The 27,145-nt window shown below is 38.0% G+C and overlaps 1 protein-coding gene across 6 annotated transcripts in view; it reads left to right on the top strand.

Moving 5' to 3' along the window:
• The window catches only part of LOC135698143 (uncharacterized), a 160,284-nt gene extending 135,834 nt beyond the window's left edge, over positions 1-24,450 (top strand). For 3 of the 6 annotated variants that reach the window (XM_065218038.1, XM_065218037.1, XM_065218035.1), the window contains 3 exons: positions 3,478-3,594; positions 24,181-24,298; positions 24,363-24,450. In XM_065218038.1, coding sequence (XP_065074110.1) covers positions 3,532-3,594; positions 24,181-24,282 — 165 coding nt within the window. In that variant the 5' untranslated portion in view covers positions 3,478-3,531 and the 3' untranslated portion in view covers positions 24,283-24,298; positions 24,363-24,450. Of the gene's footprint in view, positions 1-1,850; positions 2,030-3,010; positions 3,028-3,267; positions 3,595-24,180; positions 24,299-24,362 lie in introns of those variants that run through there. The other 3 variants (XM_065218040.1, XM_065218039.1, XM_065218041.1) reach the window with 3 other exon arrangements.
• The last annotated feature ends 2,695 nt before the right edge of the window (positions 24,451-27,145 follow it).

Below are 27,145 nucleotides of genomic sequence, written 5' to 3'. Positions count from 1 at the left end.
TACAAAAAAAAACACACCCGTGCAAAGAAACGGATCAAAATCCAGCAGAACGCTCGGTTTTTTATCACGAAAACTGACGCCATAACCTTTCCGACCTATCGAGCCTCCCTCGGCTGCTTCGGAGCACTCGTGCCGGCTTTAGTCCATTGCCGGGTGCTCATTCTGTTCTCTGGGGTGTAATAGTGGATCCAGGTTTCATCAACAGTTACCAATCGACGCCAAAAGACCGCCCGATTCCGCGTCAGCAAGTCCAAACACTCTATCGAAGTGCTCTCCCGTTCGTGTTTTTGGTCAGGAGCGGGCTTGCGTGGCACCCAGCGGCAGGATAACTTCTCGCTCAAAATATGGCGTGTGCGCTCAGTACTAATCTTTGTGGTATCTGCTAGCTCGCGCACCTTCACTTTCCGGTCAGCCAACACCATTTAATGTATTTTTTGACATCTGTAACCTATGTAACCTCTGTATCCGCATCGGAGAGCCTGCCGCTGCGGACTTGATCGGAGGTTTCACAATAGAGTGGTGTTGGTGATTGTGTTTTGAGGTTCGATCGAGTGATCGGTTACAGTATGAGGGTTCCGAGATCGGGTGTTAGTGAATCGGGAGAGTGGGTTACCTGAGTGGTGATGATGATATTTAGGGTACCATAGGTTGCCACAGCCTCTCCAAATATCATGCCCTGGCTCTAGCCCACCATCCTCCTCTATTAATACGGCATTGAGAACGGATCTGTTCAAGTACCTCACTGCCATCACAAAAAGTTGGAGCAACTTTTTAAGGACTGAAATAAGTCATATAAATGTTTCCGCAACTGGATTATGCCAAGCATGCTAGTAGGGTTCAGCAATGTTTCAAAATCCAACTTTTTATTTATTATATTTGTTTATAAGCAGTTTTAAGATAACAGTGGTCAGAAGCTTAGTTATTTAATAAGAAACTTACAATTGTTAGCTGCAGTCCAACACTCGATGCATATTGGTCTCAGAAACTATTACCGACATACTGATCAAGATAAACGAGAATAGAAAAACCTGCTGGCCGGATGAGAATGCTTTTTCTAAACTCGTTGCTGATCGCACAAAATGGGGTCGTGGACCGTACTTTGGGCAGGCCTACTCTAGGACATTTAATTTTTAGAGATCTGAGATTCGAAACAAGTTGCGATGTTCCGAACTAAGCAAACATTTAATTATATATTATAATCCAACGGATGTAGTTTTGCAAGAGTGAGGTTGCAGCTAAAAATTTATTACCATGCAGCTTTCCCCCGCAGAACGCGTTACCCGCTGATTTGTACCCACCGCTCTTTCTCGGCGGGGCTTCAACCAATTGCTCTGATTTTCTGCGAGTGACTATTTCTCCATTGACGTCACTGACATGCAAAATTACAGACTAACTGGTAGAAAGCCCGCCGAGAAAAATCGGCCAGTCTTCGGAGCATAGCTGTAATGATTTCCCAGACAATCAAATACCACACCGGGAAACCTGCCACCATGTCCCACTGTGCCAAACCGGGGTGAATGGATGCTGTGTGTGCGGATTCAAACAGCATAGGGACACAGTCTACCTCCCGCTTTGCTGCGTCCTTCATTCTTCCGTTCCACCCAAAGCAGGTGACTCCACAAACAAAACGAAACGAAGTGTGCTTGTATCGCCAGCCAGATTCAGAGATCCCCCCGTCCACCCCATTTTCACAGGACTTCTTAGTTGTATGAGTATGCCCGAGTGTGTGTGTGTGTGTAAGTGCATCACAGACACCGTCTGCTGCCGATGTAGTAGTATCACGAGAAAACTCACAGCATCCCGATTTGGACTACTTTTTCGCCAATCGGTTAGTTGGTTGGTTGGTTGGTTGGAAGCTTTTTCTCGTTCATCTCGTTGTAAGGAAAGGGCGACAAATTTTGCGTTCCTCCAGCGAGGAAAAAATCCGCTACCGTGTAGGAAGGTTTGCTTTTTGTAGATTTTAGCGAACGACGACGGACGAATGGATTGATTGATGCTGTCGACGGTGATGGTGTGTAGTTTTGTTCAGGTAATAGGGCGTGTGTGACAACGATTTGGAGGAAGATTTGATAGCAATTTAGCGACTAAGAAGAATCCTTCGAGGAGGCGCTCGGTGGTGAAAGTGCAAAAGTGAAGAATTGCTTCCGAAAGTCAAATCTCCGCTCGACGAAAAATGTTGATTTGGAAGGATTCGAGGAAAAATTGCATCGACTAACGAAAAAAAGGACGGTGAAAGGACGAAGATCTTTAGCGTTAACCGACGGGGATTAAAGTGGGCCATTTTGTGGTCAGGGAAACCCCCGAAAAAAGAAAAAAAAAACTGTGAAGCGAAAAACGGTGACAGTCAGCTAGGGACGGCTGACTTGGTAAGGGATGAGGACTGAAGCTGGGAACTAGTTGTCGCCTACGAAATATAGTACGGATTAGCAATCGCTCTCCGTCTCGGTGCGAGCGAAAACCCCAACTAGGCCACATACAGCTGAGGGGCGTAAGAACCTACCCTGTAGGCTCTGCGAAAAGAAGTGGGTGGCGGAGTGTTTGAGCTGGGAGGCTAACGAGACACGAGACAGCGTGAATGTGACGTGTGTTTGTATGTGTGTATGCGTGTGTGTGTATGAAGGTGCTTATAGATGTACACATGCGATAAAATGGTGATGATGAAGTTTTGAAATCGATGAAAATTTCGGGAAAATTAGGATAAAAGCGAATGAAAGCTGTCATCGCGCGGGTGAGCGAGAACGTGTGAGATGAGCTCCCCGGGGGGTGAGCAGTGAGTTCTACGGAGTGAGCTGAGCTGAAGAACCAACATTGTACTATCGATCGGAGTAATGGAATGCAAAGGCAAAAGAGTTTCTTTCGGTGGTTAGAGTTTCGTTAAAATTAATGAAAGTGCATCAAAGTTCGCTCAGAATACCAGTGGTTATTGATCTTCAACAGAAGTAGCAACATCGATACAAAAATTACCGTTTGAAGGAATGTTTTCACCGAATAAAGGAGAATCCAAACGTGAAGCGACATTTCACTCTTGTGCGTGGGAATTCGTGAGACAAAAACAAATTTATTTGTACAAACATTGGTTTCTGCCTACATCTTCCCAAATGAATGTAGACAGAAGCCCAATCCTGAACCGGGGATCTTTGGTGTAGTACGATTGCAGTACTTCCGTTGCCAAAACAGGATTACCCGGTGAATGCAGCTTTTGTGATGCCCTATTTTCTGCAGATCGTGAGAGATGGGTGTGTTTGACGCATAATTTTTAATTCAAAGCTTTAGTCTGGAGGAAGCACGCAGCAGGAGAAGGAAGCGTCAAGAATCAACAATCATTAGTGTTAGAAACCAAATTCCATAGGAAGATACCAATCAGTGTTAGTGAGTGATTATCGTTATTTCTATCTTTTCCATCGCCTTTTAAAACCTACTGTGACACGAACCAAAAAAAATCATCTTAAATTGCACAAACAAATATCAACGATACAGAAAAGGATATAATATCAAGCAAGTACCCCCCAGCCAGAGCAGAATCGTCTCAAAATGGGAGCTAAAGGTAGCGTAGAGGCTGCTAAGTTGAACGCCGACGGCTGGAGCCACTTCGAGGTATGTTTACAATCCGGATTTTCCCGAAAAACCAAATATCTTCCCCCAATACACACAATCTCCGTCCTGGCAATCCAGCAAGAACCAGCCACGAATGATGCAAAATATATGTATCTAAATAGTATCCGTTTCAATTGAGCACCAAACACCTACACACCTATTTTCACACTTTCTCGCTCTGACGACATTGCCCCTTGCTGCTTCCTCAGCTCTAAGCCACCCCCTCAACAGTCACACCGTGTCCATCCGTGTTACACCTGTACACACCGAAAACACACACTTTGCTCACCCTCACTCGTTCGCTCGTTCTATCTCACTTACACTGCTCTCAATACCGATATCCCTCCTGCCTATCTCTCCCAATCACAACACTCGATGTGTGTGCTGATTCTTCTAACAATAAAATCCGTGCAACAAGTCAGTCTCCAAAGGATAAACACAAATGTTAATAATCACATTAATTTGGTTAAAGCGGGTATGGTAAATGAAAACGGGATGGGGGAGGTTTGAACCATTGATTACTACACATCGTTGAGAATGGGGTTGAAGATCATTCGTAATTGTGTTACCTTGTTTTCTTTTTCGTTAACTCTTTGTTTGCTCCAAATTCAAAATAAATTACATTTACTATACTAACTATAGTACTATAACTTACCAGCCTTAATATATATAAGTGTGTTTACATTGTTTCTACCTTGGCAATTCAGTATTTAAACAGTTTTTCTATACCTGCATGTCAGTATAACAATTGTCAACTTAAAACTAAAAACTAAAGCTAAATCTTATCTAAATATAATAGGAATTAATCGTTGCAATTGAGGATTGCAACGATTTTTGCCTGAAATTATTAATTATTTTGTTGGACATTTGTTCTAAAGTTTCAACATTCGAAATTCTATGTACCTCAGTAGTACTGTACCAGGGAGGCAACTTCAAAATCATCTTCAGAACTTTGTTCTGAATCCATTGAAGTGCTTTTTTCTTGGCAGTGCAACAACTAGACCATATTGGCACAGCATAGCATTATGGCCGGTCTAAACACTTGTTTAAATATTAGAAGTGTATTCTTCAGGCAATGTTTGGATTTCCTGTTTATAAGAGGGTACAATCATTTGGAAAAGTTTTTAATATCTTGCATTTAAAACAGCAAGATGTTGATGAAATATGTTTATGCCCAAGTGAGTTCTGCATGGATCAGACCTGCAATGGTGGTTACTCATGGTTACTGCATGAGTAACCCGCTCCACAGAATGATTTTTGGGCGCAGGCATTTCAATCTACATGCGACGATCTGCATAGTCAGACTGCATCAGAACTAAAAATTTTAATCGGTGCTTTGGAAGATGAAAAAATATTGCTCCGTTCCTAGTGATAGAAAAATTGTTTGGAAAATTTCCAGCTGCAAATGAAAAATGCTTTGCTCCCATTAAATACCTACGAACGGTTTAATTTTATTCATAATTGCTCATGCAGTGGCCAGAAGGGACTCAATCTCAGGTTCCACCCACTTGGAATTTTTTTTTAACTTTGATAAATTTCCAGAGTTGGTTGAAAATGCTATCTAACATGATAGTGTGATAATTTATTAGCTAGAGAAAGGTCTGAAGAGGGTAGATAGATAGTTCCGCTAGAGTACGGCAGTATGAAAATTGTATAGAAGTTGTGAATGAGCGAAGGGCCATTAATGCGACAATAATATTTTTTTAAACTCTATATTTGTTCCAAATTCAAAATAAATTACATTTCATTTTTAACCTAGGTGCTCCAGTTACTACAGTAACTTACCAGCCTTAATTGTTATGATATATATCTAAGTGTTTTTACATTATTCCTGTCTTGGCAATTCAGTATTTTAAACAGGTTTTTTAAACCTGCATGTCAATATAACAATTGATATCTTAAAACTAAAAACTAAAACTAAATCTTATCTAAGTATAATAGGAATTAATCGTTGCAATTGAGGATTGCAACGATTTTTGCCTGAAATTATTAATTATTTTGTTGGACATTTGTTCTAAAGTCTCAACATTCGAAATTCTATGTACCTCAGTAATACTGTACCAGGGAGGCAACTTCAAAATCATCTTCCGAACTTAGTTCTGAATCCTTTGAACTGCTTTTTTCCTGGTAGTGCAACAACTAGACCATATTGGCACAGCGTTTAAATATTAGAAGTTTATTCGTCAAGCAAAGTTTGGATTTCCTGTTTATAAGAGGATACAAACATTTTATATATTTGTTACATTTGGCTTGAATGCCCTCAATGTGATCTTTAAAAGTTAATTTTTGGTCAAGTATTAATCCAAGATATTTCACTTGGTTTGACCAGGAAATTGGAACTCCGTTCATAGTGACTACTACTAGGTTTCAAAAACGAAGCTCTAGGCTTATGTGGAAATATTATAAGTTGAGTTTTGGAAGCGTTGGGAGAAATCTTCCATTTTTGTAAATAAGAAGAGAAAATATCTAAACTTTTCTGAAGTCTGCTGCAAATAACACGAAGACTTCTTCCTTTAGCGGAAATGCCTGTGTCATCAGCGAACAAAGATTTGTGGCAACCCTGAGGCAAATCAGGGAGGTCCGAAGTGAAAATGTTATACAATATAGGCCCAAGAATGCTACCCTGAGGAACTCCTGCTCTAACAGGTAGTCGATTAGATTTGGAATTTTGATAATTTACCTGCAGAGTTCTGTCAGTTAAATAATTTTGAACTAATTTCATAATATAAAGTGGAAAATTAAACTTTTTCAATTTAGCAATCAAACCTTCATGCCAAACACTGTTGAATGCTTTTTTTATGTCTAGAAGAGCAACTCCAGTTAAGCAGTCTTTAGATTTGTTTGAACGAACTAAATTGGTAACTCTTAAGAGTTGATGAGTAGTTGAATGCCCATGGCGAAATCCAAACTACTCGTCTGCAAAAATTAAGTTCGTATTGATGTGAAGCATCATTTAATTGAGAATATTCTTTTCAAATATATTACTTATTGAAGAAAACAAACTTATTGGACGGTAGCTAAAAGTTTCAGCTAGGTTTTCATTCGGCTTCAAAATTGGATCAACTTTTGCATTTTTTTAGGATGAGGATATAGAAAATTCCATCATCACCTGGAGCATTCATATTTTAAAACTTTTTAGTTATAGATCTTACTTCGTCCAAGTCAGTCCCCCAGGAATCATCAAAAAAAAATTCCGAGAGAAAATATTCAGATAATCCTGCGCAACCTGATTCTCAATAGGACTAGTAAGACCCAAACTGAAATTATGGAAACTCTCGAATTGCTTGGCAAGTTTATGAGATTTTCCGAATTTGCGATAGAAATTTTATCATCTTCTTTAAGCGATGGAATAGGCTTTTGAGGGTTTTTCAAAAATTTTGGTAGTTTCCAAAACGGTTTGGAACTCGGGTCTAATTTCTAAACATAACTTTCAAAAGTTTTGTTCCTCAGGGCAGAGAATCGCTTTTTAATTTTTTTTTGCAAATCCCGCCAGATAACTTTCATGGCAGGATCGCGTGTTCTTTGATATTGTCTCCTACGGACATTTTTAAGACGGATCAAGAGCTGAAGATCATCGTCCTGCAGAGCAATCATCAAACAGAATATTACCATTGGAATTGCTTTGAGCATTATTCCATGAGCGGTGTTTTGCATTAAAATCACCAATAATGAAGAATTTAGACCTATGGCGGGTAAGTTTCTGAAGGTCACCCTTGAGAAAATTCTTTTTCTGGCCTACGCATTGGAATGGCAAATAGGCAGCTATAAACGTAAGTTGTCCAAATTTTGTTTCAACAGAAACTCCCAAAGTTTCAAAAACTTTGGTTTCAAATGAAGAAAGAATTTTATGTTTGATTCGTCTATGAATAATGATGGCAACGCCACCACAGGGTCCATCAAGACGATCATTTCTTTAAATCAAATAATTTGCGTCCTTCTTAACCTTATGGTCAGGTTTAAGGAACGTTTCAGTTATAACGGCAATATGCACGTTATGAACTCTCAAAAAGTTAAATAGCTCGTCTTCATTATCTTTAAGAGATCGAGCATTCCAATTTAAAATATTTAAAGCTTTAAAATCCATTACTGAATTTTAAAGTCATGACAATATTATTAGAAAATTTTACTCCAGTTTGAATAGCATCAAACATGGAGTTAGATTTAAGCATATCAGAAATCATGTCGATTAATGAATTCTGTAAAAATTCCATTTTAGGGGCAGTAATGCTTCCTAAGTCAAAATTGTCAAAATTTCCGTTAGAACGTTGGTTAGTATTTTGATTTCTACCCGCTGCAATAGCAGCATAGGTAGCTCCATTAACTCGCTGAACATTGTTAGCAGCGAGGGGAGTAGGTACAGATGAAGAATTTGAAGCAGGGGTGATATTTGTACCTACGGGTACGAATGTAGAATTTGTTCCTCGCTGACCGTTGTTAACAGCAGAGGAATTTGTACCTGGTCGGAAACGTAGAGCGTTTCCTACCTGACGGTTAGAACGAGATTGTAGGATCGCTTTGCGAGTCTTACATTCCCAAAAATTGAATTTGTGGTTTTCACCACAATTTGAACATTTAAATTTCTTAGGATCTTCCTTCACAGGACAGTCGTCCTTTGCGTGAGAGGAATCACCACAATTCATGCATTTAGCTGGCATGTAGCAATTTGTAGTTCCGTGACCCTATCCCTGGCCCTTACGGCACTGGGTGAGGTTTTGGAAATTTCCTCCAGTCTTCCTGAAGTATTCCCACTTCACTCGGACATGGATCATAAAGCTAGCTTAGTCTAGGCCTTAAGGTTGTTTAGTTCACAAGACTTGAAGTGAACTAAATAAAAATCGTTGGAAATCCCGTTGCGCGAATCACCAGGATGGGATTTCATTTTCATTGTGATTGCTTGGGCTGACTCAGCTCCAAGTAATTTAGTCAATTCATCTTTGACCTGATTCATGGATTCACCATTGGGCAGACCTTTCAAGGCAATCTTAAACAGACGTTTCGTTTTGGTGTCGAATGTAAAAAGTGATACTGCTTTGACGTTTGAATCAATCCAAGGTTTCAGCCAATACACGGCATTCACCCCGTCGGCCAATTTGAATTGAAAACTTAAATTGAACGAAGTTCAAAAGTTAAGGGGAACCTTTTCCTTTTTGGCATTAAGCCGGAAATTTTGTCTGGATGATGAATCAATCTCATCATCCGTAAACAAATCAAATTGATTGCTCAATTGAATTTCATCGGAAGGGGGATCAAGCGATTGCCCTTTTCTTTTGTGCTTAGGCGCCATGGCGGCAGAAGAAAGTTTCTCCAAATCGACTTCTAAGCAGATTACTATAAGAATCCGAAGGATCGAAGAGGAATTTTCGAATTCGATGGCCAAGCAGGATTACTTTGGGTAGGATCAAAACAGGGATCGAAGAGGAATAAGAGTCAGAAAAGGTAGACATTTTACAGATTAGGAATGCTCTTATTTTTACCAATGAAAGCTACAACCCGTTAAAAAAATCATACACCGAAAGGCACTCAAATAATTTTTTATTTTTATGATTTATCTGTTAGCTGAAATAGTAAATTTTCACATGATAATAGCATTTAACCCCTCAATACTACCTGTTGGTGTAAATTTGACCAAAGTGTCTATCAAGCGATATATCGTTGTGGTGCGCATAAGAGTGTTTCATTATGGAAAAAATTTGATATTTTTGATAGGCCACCCCCTAGTTCAGTTCATAACACAAAAATAAACATCTGTGCAAAGAATCAGCTAAATTGGTCAATGTTAAGAGGTCGCGCCAACGATTTAAATTTTGTTCGGGATTTTCGTCAAATTAGTATGAGAAAAAATGATGACCCACTAAAATCATTCTAACTTTTTTCTTAATTAACCGGTTGCAAAATAAATAAGACTGCAAGTCGATTTGATGCTCCAGAAAACAAAAATTGGCTTTCGGAACTCAGATTGCAGATAAACCTTGATTTGAGCAGAAAAGCAGACATGCTGATAGGGCATATTACATAGTATGCTTTACCAAATTATTATTTTTTATCTCAATGTTTATAAACATATTGTGCTGTCATCTCTGGATACAATAGTAGCCATAGTATCAAGCATAAAAAAGTAACATTCAACGAAAGATTAGGCAACCTTTTCGACATGGCTCATTCAAATGATTACGAAAGTAGAAGATCGCGAATTTCTTTTAGCGCAGAGAGAAAAAGAAAGGGCAGTATTCATGTTGGGCTCCAACAGCGACGCATGTATTGACGGTAAAAGTCTGAAGGAACCGGAAATCAAGGAGAGGCTGGTTGAACCACCTTCCAGCAGCATTGTCGTATCGTGGAGCGAGATTGTGCGCGATTAAAAAAAGAAGAGCTGCAGTACTTCTCGGTTATTCGAAATTACCGGTGAACCTGGTAATGGGCTGACCGATCAACCACTTCTCCGTATCACTTCTCAACTCCATGGCACTATTGTATCCCAGAGATGACAGCACAATATGTTTATAAACATTGAGGTTAAAAAAATAATCTGGTAAAGCATACTATGAAATATGCTTTTCTGCTCAAATCAAGGTTTATCTGCAATCTGAGTTCCGAAATCCAATTTCTGTTTTCTGGAGCATCAAATCGACTTGCAGCCTTGAACAAAGTTGTTTATTATAGTTTTAAGCATAACATATCTTAATTTCATGCAAATCGGTTAGTTAAGAAAAAAGTTAGAATGATTTTAGTGGGTCATCATTTTTTCCCATACTAATTTGACGAAAATCCCGAATAAAATTTAAATCGTTGGCACGACCTCTTAACGTTGACCAATTTAGCTGATTCTTTGCACAGATGATTGTTTTTGTATTATGAACTGAACTAGGGGGTGGCCAATCAAAAATATCAATCTTTTTCCAGAATGAAACACCCTAATGCACATTACTTCACAAATGTGGTGCGTATAACAACCAAGAAATGGCATATATCGACCGAAGAATCTTTGTCCGATCACAAGCAAATCGTATTTGATTACGAAGTAAATCAACAGCTCATTGGAAAAATAAGAGATCTCAGGAAAACTAACTGGGAGCAAAATAAATCAAAACTTATAGTTGAAGTAAACAGCTTGAGAGGATGTTCAAAAACATACATTGAACTGGAGAACAATTCTAAACAGCTCTCTGGCTTGAAACAACAGATTTATTACGATAGCTGTGCTGCAAAGGAACGTTCTACCAATAGAGATGTACCTTGGTGGAATAAAACCTCATAGAAAATTTGACAGAAAGCCCGGAACTATTTAACCGGGCACATATAACAAATCAATGGGATCAATATAGAGAAGCCCTTACAGCTTATAATAGGGAAATTAGTAGACCAAACAGAAAGGATTGGAGGCAAACATGTGAAAACATTGAAAACCCAAGTAACATTGAAGGTTTTATCGTGGTTTTATAGAATTCTACAAGTCTAAATAATGGTCTACAGAACCCTCATAAAACCAAAATTGTTACTTGGGAACAGGGTTCTGCATTTTCGAAACAAAGAAAAGGAAATGAATTCTCCGCAGAATCGCTTCATTTCGAGCAATATCATTTTCGTGTTTAATTATCGTGATTCTTGTTATCGAGTCACGATGAACATTCCTCTCTTCAAACATGACTGGACTATCGCTTGTTTCGTTCGTCAAGTGCTTAAGTTCATTTCATTTGAAGCAAAGACTTGTTTCAATTGACACCATGAATGACTCGAAAACTGCTTCCTTCGTTTTTTTCACTTTCACTTCAATTCGGGGCTCATTTGACTTGTCAGGCATCAACATATAGTATCCGGATAGTATCCGCACAATATCGGTTGCCGATAGGGATGGCATCCGGATTATATGTAGTAATAATATATTATTTTATTTTAAACGAATATTAAATTAACGAGGCCATTCTGGAGTCCAAGATGGTGGCCATCGGGATCAAGAAAAGTCTCAAATACCCTACAATATGGGTATTTTCGGAACGAAGACGACGCGAAGGTGCCGAAAAACGATATTCGACGCCATTTTGGAATCCAAAATGGTGGCCATTGGTTTTAGGAAGTGTCAAATAACCTAAGATATGGGTATTTTCGGAACGGGACAACGCGTGGCTGCCGAAAATCGAAATCCTACGCTATGTTGGACTCCAATATGGCGGCCATAGGGTTTCAGAAAAAGTATCAACGCGTAAATGCGGAAAATCGATATCAGATACCATTTTGGAATCCAATATGGCGGTCATCAGGGTTCAAAAAGTGTCAAATACCCTACAATACGTGTATTTTCGGAATTGGAACAACGTGTAGATGCCGAAAATCGATATCCGATGCCATTTTGGAATACAATATGGTGGCTATCGGGTGTCACAAAAAGTGTCAAATACCCTATGATCTAGGAATTTTTCGGAACGGGACGACGCGTAGATGCTGAAAATCGATATTCGAAGCCATTTGTAGACTATTTGATACTTCTTCTGAAACCTGAAGCCACCATTTTGAAGTTCAAGATGGCGTCGGACATCGAGTTCTGGATTCTAGATGTCACCCCGATTAAAAAAAAACCCACATTGATCGGTGTTTGACAGTATTTTACAGTTTTTCTTAACCAAAGTCGCCATATTGGATTTAAAGACAGAGTGACATCAATTTTCAGCATCTACATCTCATCCCCATTCTGAAAATAACCAGGATATTTGACACATTTCCGCAAATCGGAAGCCGTCGACTTGGATTTCAAAATGGCGTCGGATATTGATTTCCAATCTCCAGACGTCACCCCGATTCCAAAAATACCCATATTGTTGGGACGGCATCAGCATTTCCAATATTTTCTGAAATTAGAAGCCGCCATATTGGATCTCAAATTGGCGTCGGACATTGATTTCCGGCCTCTAGACGCCATCACAATTCCAAAAATACCTATATTGATGGGTATTTGACAATATTTCCCACTTGTTCTGAAATCGGAAGCCATCACCTTGGATTTCAAAATGGCGTCGCATATCAATTTTCGATCTGTAGACTTCATACTGATTGCAAAAATACCTTAGATTGATTTCGATTTCAACATGGCGTCGCATCCCGAGCAGGAGAAGATAACTAATTCTGACCTGATACCAAAATTTGGTATTGACCAGCATGACATAAGAGGTAAAATACCAAAAAATTACAGGCAAAATACTGTGTAAATAACAAAAATTGATATTTGGATACCGAAAGAACACCTGTGTGGAATTGTTTTGGTATTGCATTATCATAATTTGGCATTGGAATGGTACTTGGGAACATTTTTTTGGTAATTTTACCTCTTATGTCAGGCTTATCCATACTAATTTAAGGTATCGAGATATTCCTTCCTGCTCGGGATGTCAAATTTCGAATTTTAGGCGTTACCCCGATTAAAAAAATATCCATATTGATGGGTAAACAAACCTCCCGACACTGATAAATTTGACATCCACGTCTCGATCCACGTGCACAGATCTATGCGCATACGCTTAAATTAACCGAGTGAACAATCAACAAAAGTCATAAAAACTGCACGAATTCGGATCGAACAGCTTCGCTTCAATGCAAAAGTAAGTTCATTTGACAATGAAAGAAGACTAGTCAAGGCAAAACAAACAGCATGGAAACTGATCGAAAGTGGTTCTGTTGATGTTGATTGGGAATTTGCTCTAAGAGAAGATAGAATGACTTTCAATTGAAAGTGATGGTTGACGGCTTCATCGTCACTTGACGATTTTCGATTGAAAGTGACCTTGTAGAGCCCTGCTTGGGAATACTCCAGTTGCTGATGGATTGCAGAAAGTTTTTTCAAAAGATCATTCAAATGGCCTAGGAACTCTTAGAAAAGAGGATGGCACGTTTACTGGATAAGTGGAGGAAACGTTAGGGATAATGATGAAAACGAACTTTTCATGTTCAACTTCTAACATAAATGAAGACCAGAATATATGTGCAGCGAAAACTTTCGCTGGAAAAACCAGGACGTATGTTCAGGAAACAATGAAAGATTCAACTGGATCAGAGAGAGCCAGGAGAGATGCTAAAAATCTGGCCAACATAATTTTTACAGAGAAACGAGCTGAATGGGCGATTGATTCTTTTGAACATTAAACATCACCAGGTAGGCACGGATTTTTTCCAGTACTACTCCAGAAAGGAAAAGAAACATTGACACCTATTCTCACATACATGTTTAGAGCAAGCTTAACATTAAGCTATTTCCAATAATTTGGCGTCAAGCTTAGGTTATAATTATTCCGAAGGCTAGTGAAAAGGATAAAACGTCTCCTAAATCCTAATTCTAATCGGCTTGATGAGTATATAAAGTCAAAGTACTTGGTTACAATTCTTTTAAATAAATATCAGTTTGCATATCAAATTGGTAAATCAACACTAACAGCTCTTCATACGCTGGTTACAAAACTAGAAAAATCCTTTGAATCAAAATAAATTTCCCTAGCAGCGCTCATTGATATAGAAGAAGCATTTGATAATGCACCTTATCACTCAATAAAAAACGCTATGATGAAAAATGATTTCGATAAAAGCATAGTTAATTGGATTAACGAAATGCTTAGCAAAAGACAAATCTCAGCAAACCTTGGAAGCTCATCCATAACAGTGAGAGCTGTTAAAAAGGTTGTCCTCAAAGAGGTGTTCTTTCACCTCTACTGTGGTCTTTAATGGTTGATGACCTTCTCAAAAACTTAGAAGCACAGGGCTTCGAGATCATTGAATTGGCAGATGATATAGTCATATTAGTACGAGGAAAAAATGACTATGTCATTTCAAGTAGAATGCAAACTGCTTAAAATTATGCACTAGGGAATGATTGAATATTAATCCATCTAAAACAACTGTTGTACCATTCACACGAAGAAAAAAAATGTCCATAAATGACATTAAACTGAAAGGAACAATTTTAGAACTTTCAAACACAGTCAAGTAGGTATCTGGGAGTTACTCTTGACAGCAAACTAAATTGGAATTTGCATCTAGAGCAAGTCATCAGTACGGCAACAAATGCTCTTTGGGTAAGTAAAAAAAAAAACTTTTGGTAGGAAATGGGGACTAAAACGTAAAATTATCCGCTGGATTTATTTGACGATTGTAAGACCAAGAATAACCTATGCATCATTGGTTTGGTGGCGTAAAACCAATAAAAAATCAGCTAAGAAGAAGCTGGGAAGACTGCAAAGACTAGCTACTATCTCAATAACTGATGCAATGAGCACCACACCAAGTATGGCACTAGATGCTCTACTTTATCTGCTTCCGTTGCATCAATTTATTCAATTAGAAGCCGAAAGGATGGCATTAAGGATCCGACGGTCACAGCACTTCCATGAAAGTAATCTTAGCGGACATATGAACATCCTAAAAATGTTCAATATTGATTATCTTGTGATACAAAATGAAGTTTGGATGAAGAAAAAATATCAATTCGATCGTTTTTACAATGTAGCAGATCTGGGCCAAACATTTATCCCGGATCAATTTTCTTTTATACAGACGGCTCTAGATTGGATAATCGTGTAGGAGAAAGGTTCACAGGTCCAGGAATAAATATCTCAATATCTATGGGCTACTGGCCTACCGTGTTCCAAGCAGAAGTCCAAACAATTCTCGAATGTTCTAAAATTTGCTTGCGTAGAATGTATAGACATTCGAATATCTGCATTTGTCTGATAGCCAAGCAGCACTAAATGCTTTGAAATCAGCAACATGAAATTCTAAACTTGTTTGAGAATGAGCAATGTCATTCCAAAAATTGGCCTGCCAAAACTAAGTGAAGCTATTTTGGGTTCCTGTTCACTAAGGAATTCAAGGGAATGAGATAGCCGACACACTAGTTAGGCTTGGATCATCTCGACTATTTATAGGACCAGAACTATTCTGTGGAGTTTCTGCTTGCTCTCTTAGAATGGAGTTCAAAAAATGGTAAAAAATGAAAGTGGAGGCCAATTGGAACAACACTCTCATTGCTAGGCAGTCAAAACAGTTTATTAATCCGAGCATTTCAATGACTAGCAAAATTTTTGAACTATCAAAGAAAGATCTCAGAATGTACACTGGCTTAATAACAGGACACTGTCCATGTAAATATCACCTGAAGCAAATAGGTAAACTTCAAGAGAACATGTGTCGATTAGATGGCATAGAAAAAGAAGACTCTGAACACCTGCTATGCTCTTGTACAGCAATCTTCAATAAGATGCGTATTTTTCTGGATAAGGGGCTGACAGAACTCTTTGAAATTTGGAAATCAGTTCCCAGCCAAGTAGTGCAATTCATTTTAAATGTAATACCTGACTGGGCAAATGCTTTCGATCAGTTTATGTCGGTTGCTTCACAAAATGGTGATAGGACATGCTGAGAAAGCAATATTTTAACGAGAAGTATATCACAATAAATCTAAGTACTGGTTGCAGTGCTAAAATGCCCAACACAAAAAGAAAAAAAAACTTTTTTTTATTATTATAATTACCCAAATGAGCAGATCCAGGCCAAATAGCAAAAATGTAAACACATTTATGATTTTAACGCCCAGATTACCATTTAACTTCGCATAATTGTTCGCTAGGGGCAATGAACCAAGTTTCTGCTGAGATTCGATGCCAACGGTGCCGGTGGTGTAGTGGTAAGCGTGATTACCTCTCACCCCAGCAGGCCTGGGTTCAATCCCAGTCGGCGCCGCCGGGATGTTCTGAGGCATAACATCTCTGATCACGCCTTCCTTCGGATGGGAAGTAAAGCCGTTGGTCCCCGGTTCATGAGTTGATGGGTCGATAGGTAGGGTCCAGCTGTAGGAGCTACTTTCCTGGCACGTCGGTAGCATTGGTGCTCAGCACGGAAAACAAGATCGACGGAAAAAACAAACCAAAGGAAAAAAAAAGAGATTCGATGCCTATTGCCTAGTTTTTCAATACGTCAAATTTGACTTTTTTTTTTAATAAATCCTAAAACAAAAACGGCTAATCTTATCAAAATGACGTCTGCGTCAAAGCTGCAGGAAATTGATTTTTTTTTTCAGAAAATAAATACACACTGAAATAAAATATTCTGGTCAAAAAATTACTTAAAAAAAAGCTCTTTTTCTTTAAAAAAAAAACACTTTTAAACATGTGTTTCTTCGAAAGAAAGTGTTGGTGAAAGGAATTAAAAGCTAAGGCTTCCTTACTTCCTTTGAAAGGAAATGAGCAAATCAAGACGAGAAAGTCCACAGCCAGCCTTTAGTTCTTACCGTGCTTCCCTTTAATTTGTGTTTGGCGTTGCTGTTTAGAAAAAAACTTGAGGTAATTTTAGAGCTTCAAAAATGTAGAGCCCTGGATACGCTGGGAAGTCGAGAAAATGTCCATCCCCAAAGATATCTTCGAGCGAACCGGGAATCGAACCCGCTGCTTCCAGCTTGGTAATATTGTGCTCTTACTGACAAGGCTATCTAAACCATCACTACGTTTTGCCAAATATCGAGATCTAACTGTCGAACATAAGAATAATTATGATGAATATGAGACTACAAACAAATCACTTAGAATATTGGATTTGGAAATCAAAAGTTCAATGACTATAGGTCTTTATTTTTTCTTTCTAAATCTCGCACAAGGAAAAAGAAAATCAAAATCTTTACCATCGAAAAATGTTCACCATTTATAGATGAAAATATGCCAGGTCTAATACCAAATACCTATGGAGAAAATATTAATTTTAGAGCTATCAAACGGTTTTGCGATCCCAGGCTCAGTCAAATTTCACGATCCAGGATGAGGAAAGGAATCTAGACTCTGGAAATAGGGGGGCTTCAGATAGCCTTTTTAATAAACGCACAAAGCCCGAAACGGTGGAATCGATCCTCGGTCTAGTCTAAAAAATCTTTCGGGTTGGTCTTCCCCGGGCAAAGAATCTATCAAAGTGGAAGTGTTTCAAAAATCACTAAACTGAAAGCAAGCGAAAATCCATCAAAAGGCGTCCAACCCAGCAAGAAGAATAATGCTGGAATAATTCTTATCAAGACTTTGAATTATCTTGAATGTTTTGAAATCTCTGACTTAAGGCTGATTAACAGTTAAGAAAATGGTCACGATATTTGCATTTAGTCACACTAAAACAAAGTTATTTATTTTTAGAACAGTAATAACCCACACATTTAATCTAGCTCGGTAAAATCTCCAACAGTCGATTACTTCGGCATTCCTTTTGCTGATTTCTCTGCAAAATATCTGTTTGTTAGTTGATATCTCAGCAAAATTTTATTTGTTAGCTGAGCCTCGGAAATTTTTTGACTCAATCTCTGGAAAATAAATTGCAGAATTACTCGGCTGTTATAATTTATCTTTTAGAAAATCACGTTTAAATACATTATTATGTGTTTCAAAATCAAATACTGTTACATTACATCTAAGTATCTCAATGTATCTTCTTAACTTTCCTATTGTGTTACCTGCTCATAAAGAATATTCGTTTTATCTGCGCGAATGTATACACACTTAGTGTTTTTTTCGCCAGCTCGGCAATTTTTGTGGAGATTGTACAGTAGACTGATGCAAAATTTGAAATTTTCGCTCCACAGTGCTCAAACGGTTTAAATCAGGTCCTGATTAGCCTCCCAAAATTGAAACTCATTTGGAAAGAAACTGACTTGGCACAAACTATACGAAGTTTATATGGGAAAACTAAACTTTTTGTTCATTGTCTTCTACCCATTTTCCATATTGCTTTTTCGAAAATTTCAATAACTATTCTTACTGGCTAATAATATAAATAATAAGCTACAACTTTGCGAAATATCGTTTTTCAGTCAAATGTCAAATTAAATTGCTATTAATTGTTTAAGAGATTGATAATCTTATGGCATGATCAAGCAGCTGTTCTGTGGGCAACACTGTATTCTGCAGTGTGACATAGTAGCCATGATATTTGTGCTCTATTCTTTAAACCAGAAACAGCAATGTTGCCTGCTGAACAGTTGAATGAGCATAATCATAAGACATCAATGACTTGAATCATTAATAACTTTTGTTCCTTACATTTGATTGAAAAATGGTTTTCAAAAAAGTTGTAGCAGAGAAAATTTGCTACAATTACAGCTATGATTTTTTAAAGCATAGTGATGTAGTGAATTGTTAGATAGATATGAACAAAAACATAAGTTTTCCCATAGTAATTCCCATATAAACTTGAAATGGTTTGTGCCAAGTCAGTTTCTTACTAAAGTAGTTTAAATTTTGGGAGGCTAACCAGGACCCGATTTGGAACCGTTCAAGCACTGTGGAGCGAAAATTTCAAATTTTGCATCAGTCTATTGTACAGTCAAGTGCTCGGCAATCAATTTTATTGAGATCTCTGCAAACATGACGTTTGTTTGCTGAGATTCAGCAAAGAATTTTCCGAGACTCAGCAATCAAACGCCATTTTTGCGTTTTACCACGTATAGGTTAGAGAACTACCTAGCCTAAGCGCCCATTTTGGGCCTATCTAGTAGAAAACATCAAATAAATCCATGATTTTGGTGAATTATGCTTTTGGTACGATACTTAAGTTCAAATGCTGCCTCCATAAAAACGCGTGATATGAATGTTTGCATCCAATATTATCAAAAACAAATGAAACACTCCGACCTAATCAATCTTTATCTTCATCCGATAGGCCGAAGTGAATTCATTGGCGTTTCAATGGCGTTTCAATGCGTTAGGTCGAGTTTAGAATCCGTAGGCCGATTTTGGCGTCAAGAAGCAGTGTTAGACTTTTAACAATATCTCAACAGTTTGTTTCTCTTTAGCAAATCTTACGGTACGTGCGGAGTGGTAAATAAATTTGGAAGCCATCAGTAATAATAACATTCAGTTTGGTGCTCAACAACCCTAGAAAGACTACGTGCGGGCTGTACTTAATAGGCTGGAAATGGGGTAGTTAATCCCATGCGTTAAGAGACAGGTAGCACAGTAAATAGCTTCTTTAACACTTTGTTTTATTTGCTGAATCTCGGTTATTTTTGCCAAGATTTTCACCGCAGAGTGCTCTGGACTTAGTTTTACTTAGATCTCAGCAAACATGATGCTTGTTCGCTAAGATTCAGCAAACATATTCTGATACTCAGCAACCAAACGTCACTTTTGTTGAGATCTCGGCAAAATATGGCTGTGCAAATCTCATTGGCGTAGCTAATGAGGGTGCCAAGGGGGTCAGGTCTTCTCCAGAATTATCTAGGCTACCCCTAGATTTTTTTATTTTGACTCGCTGGTATTCTGTCAAGCTTGTCAAGTTCGCGATTAATAAAAAAGGGCTCCAAACAACGATTTTTTTTTCAAACTCCTTTAAGTTGACTACTTTTCTTTTGCTCTGAACTAGAAGAATCAGTTTTGAGAAATTATATGATATCGATATTTAAACGATGGAATAATAAGACGTCTTCAGGCCATGAGCCCAGGGTATTTCCTTTAACTTCTGGGAACTTCGTAAAACTTCATGAACTAAGATATTCAGGGGACATCATAAAAATTGAAGAAACTTACTAGAAATTCTGGGAACTTCATAGACCTTAAGAAAAAATCGGACAAACAAGGAGCTTGGAAAAGTTATGACATGCATAAAAGTGGAAATTTATTTAAGTTTGATTAGCTTCGTAGAAGCTAAGGAAACATTATTTTATTTAAGGAAGCTTGTTATTGATTGGGAACCACTATATAATTTAGGAGCACCTTTTTTAAAGCCTCATGGACGTAGAATAGTTGTGGAAATAACGTACAAATTCAAGAAATTTCGTTCGTGAAACTTCGTGGAAAATCAACAAGAAACGTAGAATTGCAATAAACTTTGTAGATGGTTTGCGAATTTCGTAGCATGTTGAGGAGCTGCGTAAAACTTCATAGAAGTGAAAGAAATTTTGAATAACCCAAGTCACCAACAAGCCCGCTAATTCGCCTTTTTGCAATATAAGGCTGATACACGGCTAACATAGGGCATGCTTAGTTTTATATTAGCCGCATATTAGCCGCATATTAGCCTTATATAGCAAAAAGGCGAATTTATCGGGCTTGTTGGTTACTTGGGAAGTTCAGGGTATTTTGTAAAAGATCTAGAAATAGATCAATAAACTTGTAAGAGCTTCAGGGATCCTCGCTTTAGTTTAAAAGCTTCGTTTGAGTTTGTCACAGATCTTACTTAAAAAAAGCTCTATGAACTGTTTGGAGGTTTTGGGAACTTTGTCAAATTTCAAGAAATTTTCCAGATGTTTAAGAATATTTGTAGATGATGGGTATCTTTCCAGAAGTGCAAGATGTTCAGAGATCTTTGTAGGATTGGAATAAATATGGAATTTGGAACAAATTCCGAGAACTTCGTAGCAGTAGAGGAACACTTGTAAAGGGGAGTTTTGTGGATGTTAAGGAAACGTTGCATAAGTTACAGGGTATTGAATTATGACAAGTGATTTAATTTAGTTACCTTTTATTTGCATTTGTATTCGGAGAATTAATGCTTACAATCTGTATTTTATAGTTGAAAAATCTTGAAAACATATGGGTTTGGGATCTCGAAAATATTTTTAATTTCACATTCAGAATGTTAGGAATTGTGCATGGACATATGTCTTGCACATTTTCCTAAGTCATTAATGTATGAAATTTATTAAGTGTGCACTTTAACATGTTTAAAATCCTACATTTTATAAAATTATAAAATTCAAACTTCTAGAATTAAATTTTGGTTCCTATGTCTTAGATTTAACTGATGATGAAATACTCAAAATCTAAAAAAAGTTACTTCTAAATCAATGGAATTACCTAGCTCTGAGAATTTTATTACGTTTGAGATGCTTAAATTTATGAAATCTGAACGCTATGTGATTTCATTACAAAAAACATGAAGAAACAATCACTGGTTTTTCAAAACCAGTAAGCCTTAAAACTCCCACAATCGAGGTCCCAATCATTGTCTTAAAATAAATATAATCAAATTGTTTAAACCTTTCAAATAAAATGCCTTCATATGAACGAGTGGCCAAATAAATTCCAATGCAGTGTTTAGAAAATATCAAAAAATCAAATCTCACCAACGCCCAAGATCACGCTTGATTTTCGTAGACAAAAATCAACAAGCAAACAACTGCGGTTAATTTTGCAAGCTGTGATATCGCAGCTTGGAATATCAGGCTAACAAAACTCACCAGCTGCAAATCTCAACAAACTATGGCAAGATTGAGTTTCAAGATGTTTGCTTTACACCCGAATGCAACCGAAACTTCCATAACGGCTGACAGCAGTCACTTCGTCTCTGCCATCGATGAAGAGTAAAAAGAGATAGCAAACTATCCCTTCTCTTTATAAGAAAAACGATGTGCAACGGAATCATTTTTGTGTCGAGTCAACTCTCAGCTTGATTTTTGTACGTTGTGAATAGTCTCGCAATATCAAAGGAGCTTGTAAAATCAAAATCAAGCATGATATTTTGTTCCAATATCACGCGTGATATTACGAGCGCATGAGAGCGGAAAAATATCAATTGATTTCTGATTTTGCCAACACTGGAATCCAATGCAAATACAAGCATTCTAATACTAGCGTTCACATGTATGCAATGTGTTCCTATAGTGTCCTCCGCTATGGTTGCGTTTACCCTAATTGAGCTATTTCCAAATCATAGAGAAAATAGCATTTTGCGTCAGATTATCAGCTTTACTAGCTTGCTGTGGTTGTCAGATGCGATGATTTTTTTTTTTTTCACTGAGATGGCAATATGGTTTTTGACAAAAGTGAGATTCAATGCTGCACACTTATTTTTGTTCGCCAAATCTCGTAAATTTTTGTCGAAATTTGCTTAGCCGAGCTCCCGGCTAACATATTTTGCTGAGTGTCAAAAAATAATTTTGATTAATCTCAGCAAACAAACGTCATGTTTGCTGAGATATCAGTAAAATGTACTGCCGAGCAATCTGTGCAAGTCTCGGCAAAAAAAAAAACATCCGAACTGGCAAAAACAAAACTAAGGGTGTGGTGTATAATCTAATGTAAATTTGCATTGGTCACTGTTCATAATGCTGCCTCTTAAAAATTGATGAAAATCAGAGCCATTTTAATATTACGAATGGTTCGAAAGCTACATAATTGATCAAAAGTTACATCGGACAAATTTTCTCAACTCAAAAGAACATACAAAAAAGCAATCAATGGTTCAAAAACTAATCCCAACTCCGTAAAATATAATAAAAAATATTGATTCGAACTATGAGAATGATGACAACAAAAACATCCACAAAGCGTTCGACATTGCTAGGTCCTTCTCTGCTTCTGGCATTGTAAAATTGTAAATACCGTGTAGTTTCAGCCAATTTGCTTCGTGTTCTAGTAATTTAGTGCTTCGTATTAGAGGTAGAGAATGTAGTTTTAGCTAGCATCTTCAAAATTGCAGCTTCCCTGTAAATATAATGTAAATAAACCGTAGAAAGCTGTTCTGATCGTCAACGCTGTACTAAAATGTGAAATCATTCTCATACTAAATCTACTTGAAACCATCACTTTTCATTAATTTTATCCAATCGCATCGCACATCCTCATGTATTCAGGATTTAATTTCATTTAATTTGAAATCATCCCGCCCTCAGCAAATGCATATTTTCGCAACCGGCTAAAGCGACCTGTCATTACCAATCACCATTGTTCCAGGGAAAACTACTTCTCATCCACCATCCGGCAGCAGCAGTAGTCAGCTGCCTTTCCCTCACGTTCACGCTGCACCCCTACAAAAGCACTAGAGCTATAGTAGTGTTCACCGCTCACCGATTGTAGTTTAGTCTATCTCATTTCCCTTCCTCACTCTCTTCTCAGCTTCACAGTTTTTTTTTGTTGTTGTCATCGTTCATACTCCGTTCCGTTCTCACTCAACAACCACCAATATCTCACCCCTTAGTTTATTATCATTTCATTTAAAATTTAAATTTTATCCGATTTAAAACCCTTCTGGGACCAAGTGCAACCACCCGGCGAAGCAGAAGCAGACTCAATCAATATCAAATATCTGGCGGTAGTTCCCTTCTACTGGCATCATCCTGCCGCCACTGGATATGATGAAGGACCAAAACGAGATGTGATGTACTACACGCGCACTCACCATCTCTCTCTCTCACCCTATTATTATCTATCGAGAATAAGGTTATGCTGCGGCAGAGTGCATAGTGCACAGTGCACCGTACAAGTGCAAGGCGATTCATTAAATATACGGGACAGATTTCAACGGCATTTAGGTCAAGTGGAAAACGTGGCGATTGATGATGCTTCGGACTTATGGCGAAGGATAAATGCGCCGTCTTTTCGAGGAGACTTTATCGGCTCAGCGTGGTTGTCCGATAATTAAATTTGAGAAAAAAAAAAACAGACGGAGATTGAGTTTGCTTCTGATCCTGGAACGTTAAATCCATTTATTAGGCATTAAATAAATTGGAGATTCACGAATCAATATCCCTCAAATAGCACCACTAAAATCACCATTTTCTTATACAAATTTTGGACGTCCTAACCGAGGCATACTAACAATCTCCATCCCATTGTTTCTTTTTGTTCTCGTTGCATCCAATAGCGTGGCAGCAGCCGTCACTACAGCCATAGACACAATCAGCGATCCCAGTCGCTGAACCGAGGCCAAGCACTTTCCCGGGCCGATGCGAGTGTGATGTGGTGACAGCAAGGAACCTCAGGTAAAAGTGTAAATCAGCCCCAATTTGGCGGAAATTAACCATTCGAACCATCCAAAACGTACAGGAGGACAGGCTGGATGCCCAAGTTGCGCAATGGGTAACAAACTAAGCTGTTCGTGTGCGCCGCTAATACGTAAAGCATATCGGTATGAAGATTCGCCGTGGCAAGCATCACGTAGACGGGACGGTCATCTCCTGAGGTACGTGCTGTCGATCCGAGGTTCTTCCTGTTGGTGTGGTTTTAGGTTTTTAGTTTTCATATTTATATTTAGTTTGTATTGTTGTTAAAACTATGATGGCAGGGAGGGCATCATGATATGATTTTGGTATTAACTAATCCTTAGTTTGGTCAATGTTGTACAAATATAACAATAATTACAAAGCCAAGCATTCTAGCAGCAGTGATTCTTAACTGGAAAAAAAAGTAGAAGGGTCTGTGCCTAGGGGCACGAACGGAAGCTTGACGTAGGACCGCTAGTGGACGGAACAAATGTGAACATTTAGTTCTTTTAATTGATCAATCATCAATTATCTTAACTCTTTCCGTTTTTTATTTGTAAGCGTATCAAATTTGTAGTATTTATTTCAAAGAGAAAGATGATGAAGAGAATCCAAGAGACTTGAGTATTTTTGATTCATCTACCCGACTTTAAAAGGTGTATTTTGAATTTTTTGTTATATATGAATTTTTAAGTTTTGTGCATTTTGGTATTAAAGAGTATTCAATTAATTCCTCACAGGATTTCCTTCCGAATTATATGAATGGGGCGGAGCAGAAAGTATCGTTTGTGCAGAACATGTAAAAAAGGAGGGACTTCGAAAGATTGATCTCGTGAGAGCTAATTTTCTCACAAATTTGATTTTATTGGCTTTCTGGGGACTGAATATAAACCCAAAGCGAATTATTCCCACTTCTCTCAAATTCTTTATGGATTTTTAACACTTCCTATCAGCGTGTTCTGAAAAATGGTCGGACGATGATTAATCTCACCAATACATTCGGGCCTACAATTCCACACCTTCTATAGAGACCAGGTTGAGCTTTGATAGCTAGCTGCTTGCGGGAACTGATGACCTTGACAAATGTCCAAATAATACTCTTAACAAATTTATGGTGGTCCTGAAAAGGACCGTTTTGTAGTGATGGTTGAGTAATTCTGAGCTGGGTGTTCAACACGGATGAGGCTGTCGAGCTGTATGTCGTTTGGAGCGAGGGTAGTAGTAGTAAAATTCTTCTTTATTTTGATTTGTTATGTGGTTTACAATTGCTAATACAGGGCAAGAGGATAGCCAGAAGGGCTCTTCATCTTTGGTGAACTTTTTGATTTTGTGTTGTACATGTTGTGTTTTACTGTGTAATGTTTTTAATTTTCTTCTTGTGAAGTATGTTGTTTGAATGTTTTAATTTGTTATTCTACCTACTTAACCTAACTTAACCTAACGTGCCATAAACCCTGACGATCTATTGATCGGATCACCTACAGCAATCTCTGAACCTTGCGATGGAGTCAGCTCTTCGTAACTCCAGTGTCTGAAGACCAGCCAGGAGGTGGATCTCAGAATTTCTAGTCCGCGGGGACTGTTAAGGACCATCCTAAGGATCTTCTTTTGGATCTTTTGGAGTTTGAGGTGATGGCATTTGGCGCAACTCTCCCAGATTGGCATCCCGTATTCTATTATGGGAAGGATGATTTGTTTGTAGACAGCAAGCTTATTTTTCAGGGACAGGGTAGACCTCCTGTTGATGAGTGGATACAACGATCCTATCAAGATGTTGCACTTGGTTTTGGTTTTGTCAACGTGCTCCCATGTGTTACCATATCAAAAACTTGAAAAGGAGGACATTTCATTTGAGGTTTGGAGATAAAGGAGGACATTGTTTAATCTTCTTAACCTTAAAGGAGGACAATAAGTTTTTATCAAACGTTTTAATAATATGTGCGTAATCACAAAATTCACGATTTTCAATGGTTGAATTAGGATTGTTCATAACTTGTAGTCGTTATCAATTCAATTAATTTTCTCGTTATACTTCTAAAAATGGAAATGATCTAGTCTAGCTGTTTGGCATGAAACCTACAGCTTTACAGCCTCAACACCATACCACCTTTTATTATGCACAAAAATCAGGATACATGTCATCGCTGATTGAAATCAACACGAAAAAGAAAGATATAAGCTTCCTGTTAATTTTATTACTGATTCAGCATACGACTAAAATCCCATAGAACCAGAACGTCAACATCGAACACATGTTCAAGGGATGTGTTCCACGTGGTGAATTTTCACTTAATTTTGACAGATGGAACATTTTTTCCAGCAGACTTATTTCTGACAGACAAGCAATCAATTTTGACAGACACTTCCTAGAAAATTGGCCGATTAACAACAGAGGGATTTTTGAGCATCTTAATTTAACTTCGAAGTGTCAAATTTAAGTGAATATTTTCCCAATGTAACACAGCCTAAGATGATTTTTTACTTAAAGTTGACACTTCGAACATAAATTATGATCTGTTGTTGATCGTCTGATTTTCCAACCGAGAAATTGTTTGATTCCTGGTCTGTCAGAAATAAGTCTGATAGAATAGAAGGTTTATTTGAACATTTTCCATCTGTCAAATTTAAGTGAAAATCCACCAAAAGTACCAGAGCCTAAGTGTAGCGCGGTTGATAGCTGTTGTATACTCCTGGTCTCACTATCGAATGGCATTTGCTAGATACGAGGCTAGAAATGATGAGGTTGGGACATAATTAAACAAACAAGCTCTGCAATCAACGCTCTTTGTACACAATTGTATGAATATGTTCCTGGAAAAAATGCAAGGATCAAAAAGCAGGACATTT

Source organism: Ochlerotatus camptorhynchus, unplaced genomic scaffold, assembly GCF_037179485.1.
Source record: "Ochlerotatus camptorhynchus isolate MF236.1 unplaced genomic scaffold, CSIRO-AGI_Acam_v1.1 ptg000082l, whole genome shotgun sequence".
In the NCBI taxonomy this organism is placed as follows: Eukaryota; Metazoa; Arthropoda; class Insecta; order Diptera; family Culicidae; genus Ochlerotatus; species Ochlerotatus camptorhynchus.
The sequence above is the reverse complement of the archived record's forward strand: the minus strand, read 5'-3'. Positions and strand labels throughout refer to the sequence as shown.